The sequence below is a fragment of the Panthera uncia genome, chromosome F1, assembly GCF_023721935.1.
Source record: "Panthera uncia isolate 11264 chromosome F1, Puncia_PCG_1.0, whole genome shotgun sequence".
Lineage (NCBI taxonomy): Eukaryota > Metazoa > Chordata > Mammalia > Carnivora > Felidae > Panthera > Panthera uncia.
In genome coordinates, this window is record NC_064813.1 from 1,681,001 (window position 1) to 1,700,470 (window position 19,470).

The 19,470-nt window shown below is 50.3% G+C and overlaps 1 protein-coding gene across 1 annotated transcript in view; it reads left to right on the plus strand.

The window, feature by feature from the left end:
* The window catches only part of DNAH14 (dynein axonemal heavy chain 14), a 305,880-nt gene extending 286,763 nt beyond the window's left edge, over positions 1-19,117 (plus strand). Inside the window, exons 81-85 of the mRNA XM_049635106.1 lie at positions 12,787-12,899; positions 13,796-13,935; positions 16,371-16,534; positions 17,584-17,730; positions 18,815-19,117. Of these exons, the coding sequence (XP_049491063.1) occupies positions 12,787-12,899; positions 13,796-13,935; positions 16,371-16,534; positions 17,584-17,730; positions 18,815-19,030 (780 nt within the window). The 3' untranslated portion in view covers positions 19,031-19,117. The remainder of the gene's footprint in view (positions 1-12,786; positions 12,900-13,795; positions 13,936-16,370; positions 16,535-17,583; positions 17,731-18,814) is intronic.
* The last annotated feature ends 353 nt before the right edge of the window (positions 19,118-19,470 follow it).

Sequence of the window (19,470 nt, forward strand, 5' to 3'; positions counted from 1 at the left end):
TGTGTTGCTATAAACTTCCGTCTTAAAACAGCTTCTGCTGCATCCCAAAGATTTGGGGCCATTATATTTTCATTTTCATTTTCTCCATGTGTTTTTTATTTTATTTCCTCTTTGATTTCTTGATCAAATTGATCCATTTATTGTTTAGTAGCATGTATTTAACCTCCATGTATTTGTGTTCTTTCCAGATTTTTTTCTTGTTGATTTTTAGTTTCATAGAGTTGTGGTCAGAAAAGATGCATACTATGACTTCAGTCTTTGGAATTTGTTGAGACTTGTTTTGTGACTGGGTATGTGATCTGTTCTGGAGAATGTTCCATGTGTACTTGAAAACAGTGTGCATTCTGCTGATTTTGGATGGAATGTCTGAATATACCTGTTAGATCAGCTGCTCCAGTGTGTCATTCAAAGCCACTGTTTCCTTGTTGATTTTCTGTTTACATGATCTGTCCATTGATGTAAGCAGGGTGCTAAAGTCCCCACTATTTTTGTATCCTTATCAATTGCATCCTTCATGTTATTAGCTGCTTTATGTATTGGGGTGTTCTATGTTGGGTGCATAAATATTTACAATTGTTATATCTTCTTGTAGGATTGTCCCCTTTATTATTATATAGTGTCCTTCTTTGTCTCTTATTGCAGACTTTGTTTTAAAGTCTATTTCATTCAATAAGAATTGTTACCCTGGCTTCCTTTTCACTTCCATTTACATGATAAATGCTTTTCCATCCCTTCACTTTCAATCTGCAGGTGTCTTTGGGAATGAAAGGAGTCTCTTGTAGGCAGCATATAGACGGGTCTTGCTTTTTTATCCATTACGTCACCCTATGTCTTTTGATTGGAGCAAAATGGATTGCGTCCATTTACATTCAAAGTATTTATTGATATGTATCTACTTACTGCCATTTTGTCACTCTTTTTATGGTCGTAGTACTTCTCTGTTCCTTTCTTTTGAGAAGTCCGCTGCTTTCTTTAGTGATATATTTGGATTCCTTTCTCTTTATTTTTTGCATATCTGTTACCAGTTTTTGATTTGTGGTTAACATTCGGTTTGCATATAATGTCTTATGTGTATAGGAGTCTATATTAAGTTGATGGTTGCTTAAATTTGAACCCATTGTAAAGGCACTAAATTTTTACTCTTCCCCATGGTGTAGGTATCTGGTATCATACTTTACATACGTTAATTTTGTGAATCCCTTGACAGATTTTTACATATATACTTATTCTTATTGCTTTTGTGATTCCTGCTTTTCTTATTCCTGCTTACGTTCTTTCCTCGCCTCTCAGAGTCCCCTTTATCGTTTCTTGTGGGTCTGGTTTAGTGGTCATGGACTCTTTTAAACTTTGGGAAGCTCTTATCCATCCTTCTATTCTGAATGATAACCTTGCTGGATAGAGTATTCTTGGCTGCAGGCTTTTCCTTTCAGCACTTTGATTATATCATGCCCCTCCGTTCTGGCCTGCAAAGTTTCTGCTGAGAATGCAGCTGATTGCCTTATGGGATTTCCCTTGTATGCAACTGCTTTCTTTTCTCTTGCTGCTTTTAAAACTCTCTCTTGATCCATGCTTCTTGCCATTTAAATTCCTCTGTGCCTTGGTGTGGACCTCCTTTGGTTTTGTTAGGGGCTCTCTGTGCCTCCTGAATCTGGACTTCTGTTTCCTTCCCCAGATTCAGGAAGGTTTCAGCTGTCATTTGTTCAAATAAATTTTCTGTCCTCTTTTCTCTCTTCTCCTTCTAGGACCCCAATAATGCAAATGTTATTAGGCTTGATGGTGTCACTGAGTTCCCCTAACTTGTTCTCATTTTTTCTTTTTCTCAACTACTCAGCTTGATTTCTCTCCATTACTCTGTCCTCCAGGTCACTGATCTGTTCTTCTGCTTCCTCTACTCTACTATTTATTCCATCTCGTGTATTTTTAATATCAGTTATTGTGTTCTTTGTCACTGATCGGTTCTTTTTTATGTTTTCTGTCTCTGTGTTGAGGGTCTCACTGAGGTCCCCCACTCTTTCTCAAGTCCAGTGAGTATATTTATGACCATTACTTTAAATTCTCTACCAGGCATATTACTGCATTACTCATTTCATTTCATTACTCCATCTCCATTTCATTTAGTTCTCTTGCTGTGGTTTTTGTCCTGTTCATTCACTTGGGACATATTCCTTTGTCTCTTCATGTTGTCTAACTCTCTGTGTCTGTTTGTGTCAGCAAAGTCAGCTGCGTCTCCCGCGCTTAAAGCAGTGGCCTTAGGAAGACGAGGTCCTGTAGTGCCCCGCATTGCAGTGTCCCCTGTTCACGGGAAAATGGCGCTTCAGGGGTGTCCCCGTGTGAGTTGCTACAGGGGTGTCCTACTGCGGCGGCTGAACCGTGTTCGCCTTCCGTGCAGTGGCTCTGCCTGTTGTGGGCAGGGTCCGGTCCCTGTGCGGTTAGTGGGTCGGTCTGGGGCGCGGCGGATCAGAGCAGGAGTTTGCTAGAGATGCGGTAGCTCCAAACTGCAGGGCACTTCCCCTGTGTGGTCCGGAGAAACTTGCATCGGTGGGCGGGGCCGCAGTCAGACCCGATGTCCGCCCCCAGCCCACCGCTGGGGCCACACAGTCAGACTGGCGTGTACCTTATCTTCCCCTCTCCCCGGGGCAGGACTCACTGTGGGTGGTGTGGCCCCCGTCGGGGCTGCTCGCACACTGCCAGGCTCGTGGCGCCGCTCTGGATGGAGTCCTGCCACGGGCACGTCGGAGGCTGATCCGCAGGAGAACAGGGGATGTGGGGTGCACAGTCTGCCGTGGGAGGGGCCTGCACGGAGGACTGGCTGGAGGGGCGAGTGAAGAAGAGTGCAGGGGCAGGGCACACTGTTAGCATCCTAGGTGGGAGTGTTGGAGCTGCGCCCGGTTCCCACAGGTGTATCTAGGCTGGGGGAGGGAGATGGTGCTTGCCACCTCCTCTGTTGTGTAGAAGTGTCCAGAGGACCTCTGTCACCCCAGGACAGGCTCTGTGAATAGCCTACAAATCCCTCTCTCTTGGCCTAGGGCTGGGGGAGGGGGGGGAGGTCAAACAGCCCCTTCTGCACTGAATCTCCACAGGCTATTTGTTGTTCTGTCTCTTTAAGGGCGGGGACTCAGTTTCCTCTCGCCTTCCTGCCTCTCCCAGGGCTGAGCTGCTGATTTTTAAAGCTCCAGGGGTTAAGCCCCACTGGTTGTAAGAACTCACAAAGCCACAGTTCTGGGGATTTGTCTTCCCTGGGCTGGGGTGGGGGGGGTGGCTGAGATCGTGCCTGGTGCCTGGTGTGTCCACTCCTCTCCCCCTCTGCACCCACCTCCTCCCTGCCTCCCACCAAAGGTCTGTTCGGACTGTGTCTCCTTTCTGGCCCTTCTTGATGTGGCCTCTTCTCTACTGAGCCATGGCAAGTACGTCCTGCCAGTCTTCGCGTGATTTTCTGAGTTATTTACACTGATGTGGGGGTTAACTTGGTTGTATCTGTGGGACGAGGGGAGTGTAGGGTCCTCCTATTCCTCCATCTTCCGCCCCGGAAGTCTCACGTCTTTTAATTAGTATAAAATCTCAAATATTTCCAAAGAAACTATAAGCTACTTTTTCCAGTAAAGCAAGCTTGGTTCTTTGAACCAGTTTCTAAATGAAAGCAACCAAAAACCCTGGGTTAAACATAAGTAGGGAGCAGGCAGTAAAATAAGAAAGCCTGTCGCTGAGCCGTGGTAAACTCCAAGTCCTCCCCTGAAAGAGTCTGCAGCCCAAGTCCAGTGTGAAGGGCACGTGGAAACGCAACCAGAATGCCTCTCGGGGAGAAGAGACCTTCCATCTAAGGCCCAGGGCGTCGCACACGTGTTTTGCAAGGAACAATCAGTCAAAAATAGCTAAACGCACACAAACACAAGGACCGTGAGTGAGAACCATAGCGAAAATACAGCACAGGTGACCTGGGCGGCTTGGTCAGGTAGGCGTCCAGCTTCAGCTCAGGTCATGATCTCACGGTTCGTGGGTTCGAGCCCCACGTCGGTCTCTGTGCTGACAGCTGGGAGCCTGGAGCCTGCTTCGGATTCCGTGTCTCCCTCTGTCTCTGTCTCTGTCTGTCTCTCCCTAAGTAAACATTTAAAAAATAATAAATAAATAATAAAACAGTACAGACTGACCCTAACACTTCAGACATTTCAATTACCAGATATAGATTACAACAAAATACTTCCCGTGTTTAAAGGAACAGAGATTTAAACAAGCTACATATTTTAAGAGAACAAGAAACTACTGAAAATGGCAGAGCAGATTGGAAGAAGAATCCAGAAATGAAAATCATTCGTTAAACAGAACGTAATAGTGTTCGCAGGCTTGGCAGGAGATTGAACGGAACCAGAAAAGAGAATCAGTAAGCCAGAGAATGGAACAGAAGGGAACGTAGCCCAAAGAGACTGAGGATGGAAATAGGAAAGAGCCGTTAGGATTCGTAGGGCAAAGTGAGAAGTCAGACACAAGTTTAACTGAAGTTCAGGGAGAGGAGAGCAGACAGAGCAGAGGCAGTAATTGATAGGATAAAGGCTGAGAATTTTCCAGAATTAAGATGGGACAAATTCAATCCCAAGCAAGATAAAGTCTTCAAAAACAAAAACAAAAACAAAAACTTGCACATATATACATGTTCATGGAACTGCAGAAAATCAAAGGAAAATCTTTTTTAACATCTTTTTTTTTGAGAGAGAGCGTGAGCAGGGGAGGGGCAGAGAGAGAGGGAGACCCAGAATCTGAAACAGGCTCCAGGCTCCAAGTTGTCAGCACAGAGCCTGACGCGGGGCTCGAACTCACGAGCTGCGAGATCATGACCTGAGCCGAAGCCAGATGCTTAACCGACTGAGCCCATCAGGTCCCCCAGAAAATCAAAGGAAAATCTTAAAGAAGCCAGAGGAAAAGTAACATTCAAAGGCGTGAGGATGGCATCTTCAATATGTTGGAAGAAGTGAAATGTTACACTAAAGCTGTGTAGTCGAAACTCTTGTTTCTAGATTGAGGATGAAATAAAACAGGCCAAAAAGAGAGAAAAACAGAATTTGTCACTAGCAAACGCTAATAATGTGAGCTAACTGACATACTTCAGGCAGGGGGGAAAGGGAAACAATTGAAAGGTCTAAGACGGGAGAGGAGGAAAGCAAGTGGTAAATCGATCCCGACAAAAATCAGGCAGCGTACTAGCATCCGGCTTTTGGAGCAGGACGGGACGTTGACCAGATGAAGGGGAGAGACGAAGAATAACGTATAAGCCAGGCCTGGGGAGCGTATGGAGGTTTTAGGTCTCGTGTTACCAAGGAGGCTAGTTAACAATGACCTGGAGACTCGGGCAGGTCAAGTATGCACGCTGCGGTTTTTAGAGCAGCCACTAAAACAGTCGAAAAAAACTGTACAACTTCCCCAATCTTAGAGGAGGGAGAGAAGCTTGTTCTGCTGTTTCGTGCACGAGGAGTTTTTAAGTTCCAAGGTGGCACACAGTCTGATCTCGACTTCGTAGGTACGTAAACCCTTGCACCTGGGCATCAGGGGACATGTACAATGATATTCAGAACATCGTTGTTAGTCACAGACAGTTCCAACGTGTCACCCACAACAGAATGGATAAATACGTGGTGTATTCACACAACAGACAATACAGTCATGCAGGGGAATGAACCACAGCTACAGCTCTGTCGACAGAAGGAAGCTCAAAGACGATGACAAAACTACACACACACCCCCTCATACAGGTCACTCGTCACCACTCAGGCATTGCGTCTTTGCACACTTGCCTGCTTGTGGAAACTAATTTCTAACTCCAAAACTGTACTCTCAGTGCTTAGGGGTCATTTACACGTGTGCCAAGTGCGGAAACATTTCCGTCCCCGCCCCCCCCCCCCCGCCGTGTGCACAGCCCCTCTCTGTGCATACTCCCCCCCCATGCACACTCCCCCTCCGTGCACACTCTCCCTCGGTGCACACCCCCCCCCGGGCACACTCCCCCTCTGTGCACAGCTCCCCTCCGTGTACACTCCCCGTGCACAGTCCCCACCCCGTGCACGGTCCCCCTTCATGCACTGTTCCCCCCCCATGTGTACACTCTCCCCCCATGCACACTCCCCCTCCGTGCACAGCTCCCCTCCATGCACAGCTCCCACCATGTGCACACTCCCCCCCCATGCACAGTTCCTGCCCCCTGCACAGTCCCCCTCCGTGCACAGCTCCCCTCCGTGTACACTGCCCCCCCCCCGTGTACAGTTCCCCCCACCCCCCCCCCCCGTGCACACTCCCCCTCTGTGCGCAGTCTCCCCGCCCCGTGCCTACTCCCCGCTGAGATCAAACGGGTGACATCCGGCTTCTTGTTGTGGCTCTCCTAGTGTCACACAAGTGCTCTCTTCGCGCTCTGTCTAGTGCCACAGCTTTCATGCTTGTGCTTTTGGCTGGTGGTTTTGCTGCTTGCAACGGCAATGCTGAAATGCCGTGTGGAGTCCGTGCCCAGAAGGCTGTGATGTGCTTTATGGAGAAAATACCTGTGTCGGATCCGCTTTGATCACTCGTGAGTTCTAGTGCTTTTGGCCGTGAGTCCGGTCTTAACGCATCAATACCATCAAGATGTCTTTAAACACTTTACTGAGTATGTGACAAAAATGTAAACAGGAACAATAGTTCAGCGCCCACTAATGCAGTGTTGGTGGTGACTTCACTACACAGAGAACCAACTGTGTACAGAGCTATATATGGAGAGAGAGCTGAAGAGAACATACAAATTTGCTCTGGGTGACACAATTCTGCGTGATTTCTATTTTTGCCTTGTCCTTTCTAGATCTCCATATTTAGATGATGAGACTGTATAGGAAAAAACTGAATGGCACTTTTAAATTAAAAAAAAAAAAAAAAAGGCAAGCCATAGGCTTAATCAGAAAACCAAATCATAGAAACACGAAGTTTATTAGAACAAGAATAAAATCAGCCGTGAAGTTCTGGCAGCGTGGGGTAGGAGGCGAGCAGGATTGTCGAAAAGGTAACACGATGTTGAACACAAAACCGTTGCTCCTGAAGTTTAATTCTCCCTTTATAGTTAGTACCAGCCTCCCTCAAACCCTGGATCCTACACCAGATTTAAAATCTGTATAGAGGGGCACCTGGGGGGCTCAGTCACTTGAGCGTCTTGATTTCGGCTCAGGTCACGATCTCATGGTTCGTGGGTTCAAAGCCCTGCGCTGGGCTCTGTGCTGACGGTGCGGAGCCTGCTTGGGATTCTCTCTCCCCCCACCCTGGCCCCAACTCGTTCTCTCTCTCTCTCTCTCTCTCTCTCTCTCTCAATTAAAAAAAAAAACCTACATAGGCACATCAAAAAGACGCTTAACATCATTTGTCATCAGGAAACTGTGAATCGAAACCATAGCGAGATACAATTTCACACCCACCAGGGAGAGTAGAATCCAAAGGGCAGGTGATAACGAACGCTGCAGTCATGTGAGGCTGGAGGCTTTGCGTGCTTGATGGGAATGCAAAATGGTGTGGCCGCCCTGGAAAACAGTCTGTGAACGCCTCAGAAAGGTAAACAGTCCCCATCTGACCCAGCACTCCTGCTCCCAGGTACATACCCAAGGGCAATTCAAACCTTGTCACACCAAAACTTGCCACGAATGTTCACGGCGGCATTGTTCGTAAGACAGAAACCACGCCAGCGTTCCTGACGAATGGACAGACAGAACACGGTAGGTACACAGACGTGATACACACGAGCACGTCTATACCGAGGAACATTATTCACCCATCAACAGGACTGAAGTACAGACACGCTACAGCCTGAATGACCCCCCAAAACATTATGGGAACTGAAAGCAGGCGGTCCGAAAGGCCACGTGTCATCTCACTTCCACGAAACGTCTGGAATAGGAAACTCGGCCGAGCTGGGCAGTAGATGAGCCGTCGCCCGGGGCTGAGGATGGCGGGGACTGGCGGCTGACTCGTCAAGGGCGTGTGGGTTTTGTCTTCGAGTGATGAAAATGTTCTAAAAATGATTGTGGTGATGGTTCCACAAGGTGATGAATATACTAAAAAGCACTGAAGTGAGTGAATTTTATGCTATCTAAATTGTATTTCAAAGTAAAAAAAACAAAAACAAAAACAAAACCTGCCCACAAAACCCAGAGTCCCAGAAAGCGATGACAACTGTGCGCACGCCGGCACGGAAGGTTGAGGTGCTGAGTCCGCGGACACGGGAACTGAGGGGCAGAGCGGCTAACTTGTGACAGGTCCGGGATGTACATGAGTTCAAGGTCAGGCTGAGAGAACGTGGCCCCCCCGTGGGTCGCTAGCAGTACAGCCACCCACGGCTGAGTCGGCACCCCTGCCAGAGTGACCCGGGCTGAAGCTGGCCGGGTGGAAATGTCCGGCTTGGACGTCCGGGTGGCCAGGAGTGCCACTGGCTGTGTGGAGTGCCACACGGACGGCGGGCGGAGAGCTGTCTGAGGGCAGATGACCACAGCCTCCTGTGGACACAGAACATCTGAGGACCTAAAAGGGCCTCCGGGCACAGCTTCCACTTTTATTCTTGTAAGATCTGTGCCCCCTTGACAACATCACCCCCGTTTCCCCCGCCCCCGCCCCAGCCACCACTGTCCTAGTCTCAGTCTCTACGAAACGGGCTTTTCTGTCTTAGATTCCACACGTGAGGGATCCAGTTTTTAGGTTTCTCCGTCTGGCTTATTTCACTCGGCAGAATGCCCTGCGGGCTCATCCGTGTTGTTGCAAGCGGCAGGACTTCCCTCTTTTTTTATGGCCGAGTGACACCCGATTGTGTGCACACGCCACGTTTTCCTCTTCCGGTCACGCGCGGAGAGACGCCTGGGTTGCTTCCACATCTGCGCTGTTGTGAATAAAGCAGCAGGGAACGTGGGAATGCAGACCTCTCTTCAAAGCACTGATCCCTTTTCCTGCGTATAGGTGACCCGGGGTGGCCTTGCCAGGTCGTGTGAGAGTTCAGTGTTTAAGTTTCAAGGAGCTACAGTACTGTCTTCCATAACGACCGAACCATCTGAAATTCCCGGCAACAGTGTATCAGGGTTTCCTTTTCTCCACATTCTCCCCAACGTTTGTCATCATCTGTCCCCTCGGTAGTAACCGTCCTCCAACCTTCATGAACCAACCTTCATCCGCAGGTGTGAGGTGATCTCTCCTTGGGGTTGGGTTTGCATTTCCCTGATGACTACTGATGTTGAGCACCCTCCAGGTACCCGTCGGCCATTGTGTATCTTCCTTGGGAAAATGTCTCTTCAGGTCCTTCGCCCATTTTTTAATCGGATTGATTTTTTGGCTGTTGAGTTGGATGAGTGAGTGCTTTATATACTTTGGATTGAACTCCTTGTCAGATAGATGGCTTGTGAATAGCTTCTCCCATTCTGTAAGTTGCTTTTCCAGTTTATCAATTGTTTCCTTTGCTTTGCAGAAGGAATCTAGTCCCGCTTGTTTGTTTTAGCTTTTGTGGAATGTGCTCTGGTGTCTTATCCAAGAAATCACTGCCAAGACCAATGTCAAGGATCTTTTTCCATGTTTTCTTCTAGAAGTTTTATTGTTCCAGATTTTATTTAAATCTTTGAATCATTTCTACTTGACTTTTTAAAATTTAAATTAGTTAACATACAGTATAGTATTGGATTCAAGAATATAATTTAGTGATTTGTCACTTACATATAAAACCCAGTGCTCGTCCCAGCAAGTGCCCTCCTTAATGTCCATCAACCCATTTAGCCCATACCCCCACCCATCTCCCCTCCAGCAACCCTCAGTTTGTTCTCTGTATTTAAGAGTCTCTTATGGTCTGCCTCCCTGTTTTTTACCTTATTTTTCCTTCCCCGATGTGCATCCATTGTGTTTCTTAAATTCCCATGAGTGAAATCATATATTTGTCTTTCTCTGACTTATTTTGCTTAACATAATACACTCTAGCTCCATCCACGTTGTTGCAAATGGCAAGATTTCATTCTTTTTGATCGCTGACTAATATTCCATTACACACACACACACACACACACACACACCCCATGTCTTCTTTATCCATTCATCAGTCGATGGACATTTGGGCTCTTCCCATAATTTGGCTATTGTCGATAGTGCAGCTATAAACATTGGGGTGCATCTCCTTTGAATCAGCATTTTTGTAACCTCTGGATAAATATCTAGTAGTGCAATTTCTGGGTCATAGGGTAGTTCTACTTTTAGTTTTTTGAGGAACCTCCATACCGTTTTCCAGAGTGGCTGCACCAGCTTGCATTCCCACCAGCAGTGCAAAAGAGATCCCTTTCTCCACACCCTCGCCAACGTCTGCTGTTGCCTGAGTTGTTGGTTTTAGTCATTCTGACAGGTGTGAGGTGGTATCTCAGTGGGGTTTTGATTTGTATTTCCCTGATGATGAGTGATATTGAGCATTTTCTCCTGTGTCTGTTAGCCATCTGGATGTCTTCTTTGGGAAAATGTCTATTCATGTCTTCTGCCCATTTCCTCACTGGATTATTTGTTTTTTTGGGTGTTGAGTTTGATAAGTTCTTTATAGATTTTAGATACTAACTCTTTATCTGATTTGTCGTTTGCCAATATCTTCTCCCATTCCGTCAGTTACCTTTTAGTTTTGTTGATTGTTTCCTTCCTTGTGCAGAAGCTTTTTATCTTGATGAGGTCCCAATAGTTCATTTTTGCTTTTATTTCCCTTGCCTTCAGAGGAATGCGTAGTAAGAAGCTGCCGTGGCCAAGGTCAAAAAGGTTGTTGCCTGTTTTCTCCTCTAGGATTTTGATGGCTTCCTGCCTCACATTTAGGTCTTTCATCCATTTTGAGTGTCTTTTTGTGTATGGTGTGAGAAAGTGGTCCGGGCTCATTCTTCTTCTTGTCACTGTCCAGTTTTCCCAGCACCACTTGCTGAGGAGACTGTCTTTTTTCCATCGGATATTCTCTCCTGCTTTGTCAAAGATTAGTTGGCCACACGTTTGTAGGTCCATTTCTACTTAACTTTTGTGAGTGGTGTAAGATAGGGATCCAATTTCATTATTTTGCATGTGGAGACCCAGTTTTCCCAGCTTCATTTGTTGAGGAGACTGTTCTTTCCCCCAATCTGTGTTCCTGGCACCCTTGTCAAAAATGAGTTGACAAAAAAAAAAAAAATTAGTTGACCACATACGTCTGGGTTTGTGCCTGGGCTCTGTTCTGTTCCACTGGTCTATGTGCCTGTGTTTATGCCAGAACCCTATTGTTTTTACTACTACAACTTTGTAAGATACCTTCAAATCAGGGAGTATGATGCCTCCAGCTTTGATCTTCTTTTTCAGAATTGCTCTGGCTATTCGGGGTCTTTTGTATTTCCATACAAATTTTAGAATATTTTTTCTATTTCTGTGAAAAATGCCATGGGGATTTTGCTTAGGATTGTATTGTATTATAGATTTTTCTGTAGAAAGAATTTTTCACAATATTCTTCTAATCCAAGAAGACAGGAAGTCTTTCCAGTTACTTCCGTCTTCCTCACGGTCTTCCACCAACTTTGTATATTTTTTAGTGTACAGGTCTTTTATCTCCTTGTTGAAATTTAGTCCTAAGTATTTTGTTATCTTTGATGCTATCGTAGATAGGACTGCTTTCATGATTTCTCTTTCAGACAGTTTGTCGGTAATGGGTAGTAATGCAACTAATTTCTCTGTTGGTTTTATATCCTGCGATTTTACTAAATTCATTTATTAGTTCTAACAGTTTTTTGGAATCTTTAGGGCTTTCCGTATATAAGATGATATCACCTACAAACGGAGGCAATTTCACTTCTTCCTTCCCAATTTTTATGCTTTTAATTCTTCTTCTTGCCTAATTGCTATGGCTAGGACTCTCCGTACTATATTGAATAGAGATGATGAGAGTTCTTGTTCTTGATCTTAGAGGGAGAAGGTTTTAACCTTTCACTACTCAGTATGATGTTAGCTATGGCTTGTCATATGTGGCCCTTATGCTGACCAAGATTCCTTCTTATACTAATTTGTTGGAAGTTTTTATCATGAGAGGATGTTGAATTTTGTCAAATGCTTTTTCTCCATTTACCGAAATGATCATATGATTTATCCTTCATTCAGTTTATGTGGTGCGTCACATTTATTGATTTGCCTGTGTTGAACCATCCTTGCATCCTGGGGTGAATCCCACTTGATCATGGTTTATGATCCTTTTAATGTGTTCCTGGAATCCATTTGCTAGTATTTTGTTGAGGATCAAATAAGTAGGATTGAGTGCTGGGTGGTTGTGTTTTTAGGATACAAGCGCATTAATAAACAGGGTGGAAAATACAAAGCTGACACTACAGAAGATAGAATTCTCCAGAAAGGCTGTGCAGAGCATGGGGCAGGAGTCAGCTGGACTCTGCACTGGAAGGAGAAGAGGCAGCTCATCAGTGGTTGGTGGGTGGGTTATAGGATTTGGTGTGGGGGGCCGAGAGTTGGAATCGCTCACATTTAATGGTATGTAGAGTTAGCTGCCCAGAGAAGGGGGGAGGGGCAGACCAAAGGACTTAGGAAGAGTGAGAAAGGCGTTCAGCCAGGATGGAAACATCAGGCATTCTGTCTGAAGCACAGTCACCATGACGGTCGGTCTTTGGGTTCCCCATTATGTGCTCTCCACTGGAAAATGGCGTCCTCCTGCCATCGTTCTCCCTGGCAGTCGAGTCTGTTACCAAAGTTTGCAGAGATGTTCCCAATGACCCCAAAGACAAATCCTAAAAAAAGAAATTTAAAAGTGATGTGCTTGTCTCTGAATCCCAACAGAAACATGCCTACAAGTCCTGTAAGCCCCTGAGTTCCTGGGTTAACGATCTCATCCAGCGAGTGAATTTCTTCAACACTTGGGCCAAAATGGCTTACACTGCAATACATCATCGGTACGGATGAAAGCGGCTTTATTCTCTTCCTTAATTTTGCGTAGAACTTAACGGTTTGCCACGTAGTTTCATATGGTTGGACTTTTGGGTTCTCAGAGCAACATGTGAATCAAGCGGGGTGGGGGGGGGGACTGTTGTCTTCAAGTCTAGGATGGAGACCTGGAGACACAGGATACCCTGGGTCCTGTCCATGGTCCCTCCGCTCAAGGACACACAGGACCAGACCTGGTACATTTCCCTTCCTGTTTTTCTACACTCTGTCCTGTGACACCAGCAGAGGAAAGTGCAAAAGGAAGTAAGGGTTAGTTACGTGTAATTTTTAAACGAGTTTAATACATAGATCAAAATCATTTGAAGGGCACGAGAGCAGCTATCGCTCAAGGAGTGCCTGTGTCCCACGTCCTCGTGTGACTCTGACAGTAACCCTGCGAGATGCAGTCAGCCTGGTCATTTGTCACCCTTGTCTTAGATATGAGTGAGGCACAAGGATGTGAAGTAGCTTGCCCAGCGTTTCACAACTAGGGTAGAAGCCTTGAGATCTGAAGCCAGAAAATCTGGTTCCAAAGTCTGTACCAAACCGCCTTTTGTGCCACTTACCTCTAAGCAAATGCTCGGACCTATCCTCTCAGAGTCACCAGCTCCGGAACGATCCATAGACTCCTCGGCGCCCAGTCAGGATGCCCAGTACGTCCCTCGTTGCCTAAATCCATTGCCTTCCAGCAAGTTAGGGCCTCAGCCTCCAAAGCCACAGCTGGTCTCCCCTGAAGGACAAGACGAGGGTCCCGAGTGGGGAAAGCCTGAGATGAGAAGGGGAGGAGGGGCCGTGGAGGGCCCGGCCGCGTGGACAGGCGATGACGGTGCCCTTGACCCCTCGGTCTACGGTCTGCCTCCTACAGGTACATGAGATTTGTCGCCACCGGGAAGCATTCCATTCCTTCATCCACCCAAAACCCCAGATCCTCTGACGATAAAACCAGTGATTTCTGTGAAGGATTTCCTGCAAGATACTGGCTCCCAGCTTTCTTCTTTCCGCAAGGTGAGCGTGAGAACAGGGCCGGGGCCCCCTCCCAGCCCCCCACGTTCGTGCTCCCTGCCAGCCTCCCTCCTCCTCCCCTTCAGCGTGAAAGACCCAAAGCCACAGCCCTGCATCCCCAGGCACTACGCCCCGGGGGTGGGGAGTCTCTCCTCCCTCCCTCCGCTTCCCTTCCCTTCCTCATCCCCCCTCCCCCCTCCCCAGTAGGACCACCCTCGCCTGACTGCACCTGCCCCTGGCAGGAGCGTCCCCACCTCCACCGACTCTGATGTCAAAGGCCGACGTGACCTCCCTCAAAGGCCACCACACTTTATCGGGGCCGCGGGAGGTGGGTGCCCCCCAAGGACAGAATCTGTGTCTCAGCCATTTCTGTTCATTCATTCATTCAACAAAAGCGAACGCCTGGAACTGTGCCGGGTCTCAGGAGCCACTGCTCAGGTCACGCGGGAGGAGAAGACGTCCCCACGGAGGGCGTTACGATGCATGGTTGGGTGACGGGGCGTACAAGACACCACGGAGCCCCACGCGGGCAGCCCCCCATCTTTCTACTCCAGGTCGCGCAGCCCCCAGCGCCTTAAACTCCCGATACGTAATCCCAGAACCATTACACGAGTTTCTGAACGAATGTGTGAATGAGGGAACCAGTGAGGGCTTTGGGAGCAGGGGGACCTGAGCGGGGACCGGGAAAGGCTGCCGAGACAGAGAGCCGGCTGCCGGAAGCGGCAGGTGCCGAGCGCACAAGGGGACGGCGGTTAATCCCCGGACCCGTGCTCACCGGGGGCCGGGCGCTGTCGCGAGCTCTCCGTGGAGAGCGGTCCTCACGACAGTCCCGTGGTGGTGTTCACACGGCCCTCCCTGTTCTCAGGAAAACCCTGGCACGGAGAAGGTAAGTAATTTTCCCAAAGTCACACAACTGAGCCGGGATCGGAACTCGGCTCGTGTGACGCAGAAACCCACGTGTTGAAGCACAACATTGACTGGGAATCGCGTTTCTGTTCGGGTCCAAGGCCAGATACGAGGGGGGAGAAGCCCACGTGAAACGTTCAGTGTGGGCAGAGCGAAAGCCCACGGAGGGCGAACGGTGTGGGATGAAGCTGAAGAGGTGGGAAGGGCTGGCTCCTGGTGGGGGCGAGGGGGGAGGGGGGCGTCTGGGCCGCTGCCCCGTCTCAGGCTGGGGGGCCTTGACCTGACTCCACAACACGGGGGAGGCGCCGGAGTGGAGCCTGGGTCCCAGGCACTTAGGCGTCTGCTTTTCCCCAGGCGAGAACTGGCGGTGGCCTGGAAGGACAACAGAGGGGGGTGGAAGAGAACAGTCGTAGGACGCTGAGGGAGCAGAGGGGGAGGCTCCCCGGTCTTGGGCTCAGAGAGCTGGGTGGCGGCTGACGACCGCTACTGACACAGGGACACGGGGACACAGGGAGAGGAGCAACGCGATGGGCAGAGAGGTGGCCGTCACCTGTCAAGTCTGAGACGTTCGGAGGAGACCGCGTGGTGGGCGGTGGGCAGGTGGCTCTAGGGGGCCGGAGCTCAGGAGACACGGGGGCTCGACGGCGTGGCAGCGTCACTGAGCGCCTGGGGGACAGGGCCAGGGCGTGCCGGCTGCCACCAGAAGCACAAAGAGGTTGGTGGCCCCAGTCTTGTCCCCTGGAGGCCGCGGACCCCCGAGAGGCGCACAGAGGAGGGCCGGGGCAGAGACGGCTTCTCGGGCCTTGGAAAGTTCTGAGGAGATTGGAGAAAGAGTGTCCCAGGAGGAGGGCAGGAGCAAAGTCACCAGCCGGGTGCCCGCTCAGACATTTCCCGCAACGGCACAGCACAGGAAACACCGCCAGTGTGGCGGGGGCCTCAGTGCCCAGGTGACTCGGTGAGCACTGGTGTGGAGACCCCGGCAGGGGCATTACACGATTCAGAAGCAGAGTGAAGTTCCTAACCTGGCAGTTCACGCAGGATGGATTAAGCAGGAGGGGGAACTGGCTGGCAGAACAGTTGGGAGCGGTGTTAGGAATCCTGGTGTTAAGACACAGGACGCAATCCAAACCTGCTTGAGCAAAACAGGGCAAGTCATAGGCTCGTGCGAGTGGGAAGGCAGGCCAGAGGTCTGGCTTCAGGAACGGCTGGATCCAGGTGATCGACTGTCCTCTGCCTCCTCATATCTGGGCTGTTTCCACTCTGTCTTGGAAACAGACAGAGTGGTCTCCTTTTTCTCAGCTGCACGTAGCCTTTGTCCACACAGCCAAGGGGACACCCAACAGCTTGGCGACCCCAGAGGAAAACGTGCCCTCCTCTTCCCACTCATCTGTGTGCCGTTTCTTGACCCAGACTCTGACGTGCTCGGGTCTTCTCCTTGCTCCCGGGAGCCAGCTTGTTGCCAGGAGGGAACGCAGAGCCCTTGGTGCCCCCTGACTCGCAGGGAACTCGTCGCTCTGTGCTTTTCCCCAAAGCCTTTCTCGTTGCCGTGCTTCACGACTACGGACGGTCCCAAGGAATCTCTCTCGGCGCCCTCGTGTTTACCCACCGTGTGATCTCGGACACCGCTGACAGCAGAGACGAGGGGTTCTCCGCAGCCATCCGTGGGAACCTCAACACAGTCAGGACAGCCTTTGAGGTACCAGAATGCTTAGGGCACTGGCAAGAGCAGTCGTGCAGTCGGCCCTCCCCTCGCCAGCCTCCACTCAGCCGCCCCCGTGCCGCGCACCACACAAGTCCCCTCCCTTTTCCAAACTTTTCCTTCAAGCAGCTTTCACTTTTTCCTACTTTTGTACTATGGCAGAATATACATAAGGTAACACTGGACTTGCCATTTTAACTATTTCCTTTTCTAAAGTTTACTTACTTAGAGAGAGTGCGTGCAAGTGGGGAGGGGCAGAACCCGGGCGGGGCTCGAGCTCACGAACTGTGAGACGGCGACCCGAGCCGAAGTCCAGAGGTGGACGCTCACCCGACTGAGCCCCCCCGGGCGCCCTCATGCTCACCGTTTCTGAGTGCACAGCGGGGTGGCCCTGAGCACGTCCACGCTGCGGGGCGGCCCTCACGCCCTCCACCTCCGGAACCGAGGCACTGCCCCCGTGGACGTCCACGTCCGGCCCGCCTGTCCTGATCGCATCTATTTTTTGTCCCTATAAATCTGGCGACAGGAGCCTCCTGTAGCGTCTGTCCCTGCGACTGGCCCCTTTCACTCGGCACAGTGTCTCCAGGACTCATCTGTGTGGTGGCCGGTGTCCGGACACAGGAGCGCCCCTCCACGGTTTCCGTGGCTTCAGTGGCCCGTGGTCACCGGTCGGGATCATACAATCCCCCTCCTGAGCGTCAGAAGGCCAACAAGAAGGGGGGACGCGGCCAAGACATCTTGGGAGGGAGGGAGACCACATTCACGTGGCTTTTATTACGTCGTGTTGCGAGAACTGCTCTATTTTGTTCTTAGTTATTGCCATCACCCTCTCCCCGTGCCCCGTTTATACACGAGACCACGCCGTGGGAGGGTAGGGAGACCCCAGTCCACACAGGGCTCGGTGCGAGCTGCAGCTTCGGGCGTCCGGGGGGCGGGTCTCGGAGGGCAGCTCTCCGTCTCCCCCAGGACCCTCCCCCAGAAGGAGCTTCGGTCGAAGGAAGCGCCCTGCCCGGGGACCCACCGACACCGCCTCTCTTTCATCTCAGGGCACAGACCGCACTCACGTCGGAGTTCACGTTTTCGGTTTATTCATCGAGGGGGCAAGGTGGAATCGGGAACAAAACATACTAGAGGACTCGCTGCCTCGAGAGCTCTGTTATGATTTCCCTGAAATCTACTTCCTGCCAACAAAGGTAATTGCACGTGTTTACCGTGCAGTCGGCCTTGTGGGCCTTCCCGCGGGGACCCGAGCCGTTCCTTCCTGTCCCGCTCCCCGTGGTTTCACGAGGGACATTTGCTGATACGCTTTAGACAACGTTAAAAAAATTTTGTTTTAATGTTTACTGTTGAGAGAGAGTGCGAGCGGGGGAGGGGCGGGGGGGGGGACACAGACTCCGGGCTCTGAACTGTCAGCACGGACCTGGACGCAGGGCTCGAACCCACGAACCGGAGATCATGACCTGAGCCAAAGTTGGATGCTTGTTGGACTGAGTCACCCAGGCGCCCCGGTATGTATTTTTAATATGTACTTTTCAGTACTCACTGAATCACACATTTAAAGTTAATAAACACAATACTTATAAATTCTGCCTCAAGAAACTTCATTTTTTTAAACATCGTTGTTTTAACGTTTATATTTTTTTTGAGAGGGAGAGAAGGAGGGAGAGCGAGCACACGCAGGGCAGGGGCAGAGAGAGAGGAAGACACAGAATCTGAAGCAGGCTCCAGGCTCCGAACTGCCAGTGAAGCCCAGTACGGGGCTCGAACTCACAAACTGAGATCGTGACCTGAGCTGAAGTCGGACACTTAACCACTGAGCCACCCAGATGCCCCTAGATGGCAAACATGAAAATAGCCTGAGTGGCTCAGTCGGTTGAGCGACCGACTTCGGCTCGGGTCACGATCTCACAGTTTGTGGGTTCGAGCCCCGCGTCGGGCTCTGTGCTGACGGCTCGGAGCCTGGAGCCTGCTTCGGATTCTGTGCCTCCCTCTCTCTCTGCCCCTCCTCCACTCACATTCTGACGTCTCTCGAAACTAAACATTAAAAATTCTTTAAACATAAAAATAAATACAATAGCCTAGAACATTGCTACAACCTGGAATAGATGCTCTACCAGCTGCTTCTCCAGACTCTTCGGAGGCCACGATGGTCACACAGGTCCTCCGGCCACAGAACCCCTAACCAGCCGTGTGTTCGGCGAACGGCCGACCCCCAAATCTGGCGCGTGGAAACGTGAGCTCCTGCTCTGCCATCTAACTGTTGGATTTGTTTTTCAGCTTTCCACTGAGCGAGCAGGCGCTTCTGAGCAGACAGATACGCAGCTCCACACGTTTGAGTGCCCGGTGTATCAGACGCCTGAGAGGTCAAGAGCTGTGACAACCACTGGCTTGCCTGCAGGCTTCCTGACCTCCGTGCACTTACCCACGAAGAGACCCCCCAGTCACTGGGTCACAACGCGGGTTGCCTTGCTGTGTGAGAAAAAGGAGAAATAAACGTGTGCACCACCCCATCTACTTTTTGTCTCTGAGCGGATCTGTGACCCAGCACCCGCCACGAAAACACCCGCGTGTTCGGCCAGACCGGACGGGTGCGGTCTTCTTCCCTCTGTACCTGCAGTGGGGTCTTCCGGCTGCCCCATCCCAGGTGAGTGAGTGCCCGGGGGCGTCCCAGGGACAGCAGGTGGGACTTGGCCGGGCGCCGTGGTTTCCACTCGGAAGACGGCAGGGCGTGTCGTCTGCGGTCACGTACGACGCAACACACGCGAGGGGGGTCCTCGGGAGCACTTTTCCCCGGCCGCACGCGGGGCACAGGACTGGCCCCACGCAGCCTGCTTCCCTTGATGAGACGTGGTCTTGTGGCTCCACCAGACCTCCTCCCACGAGAAGGTACCTGGGCTCACCTCACCGACACAGGCCTCCCACGTACTAGGCGC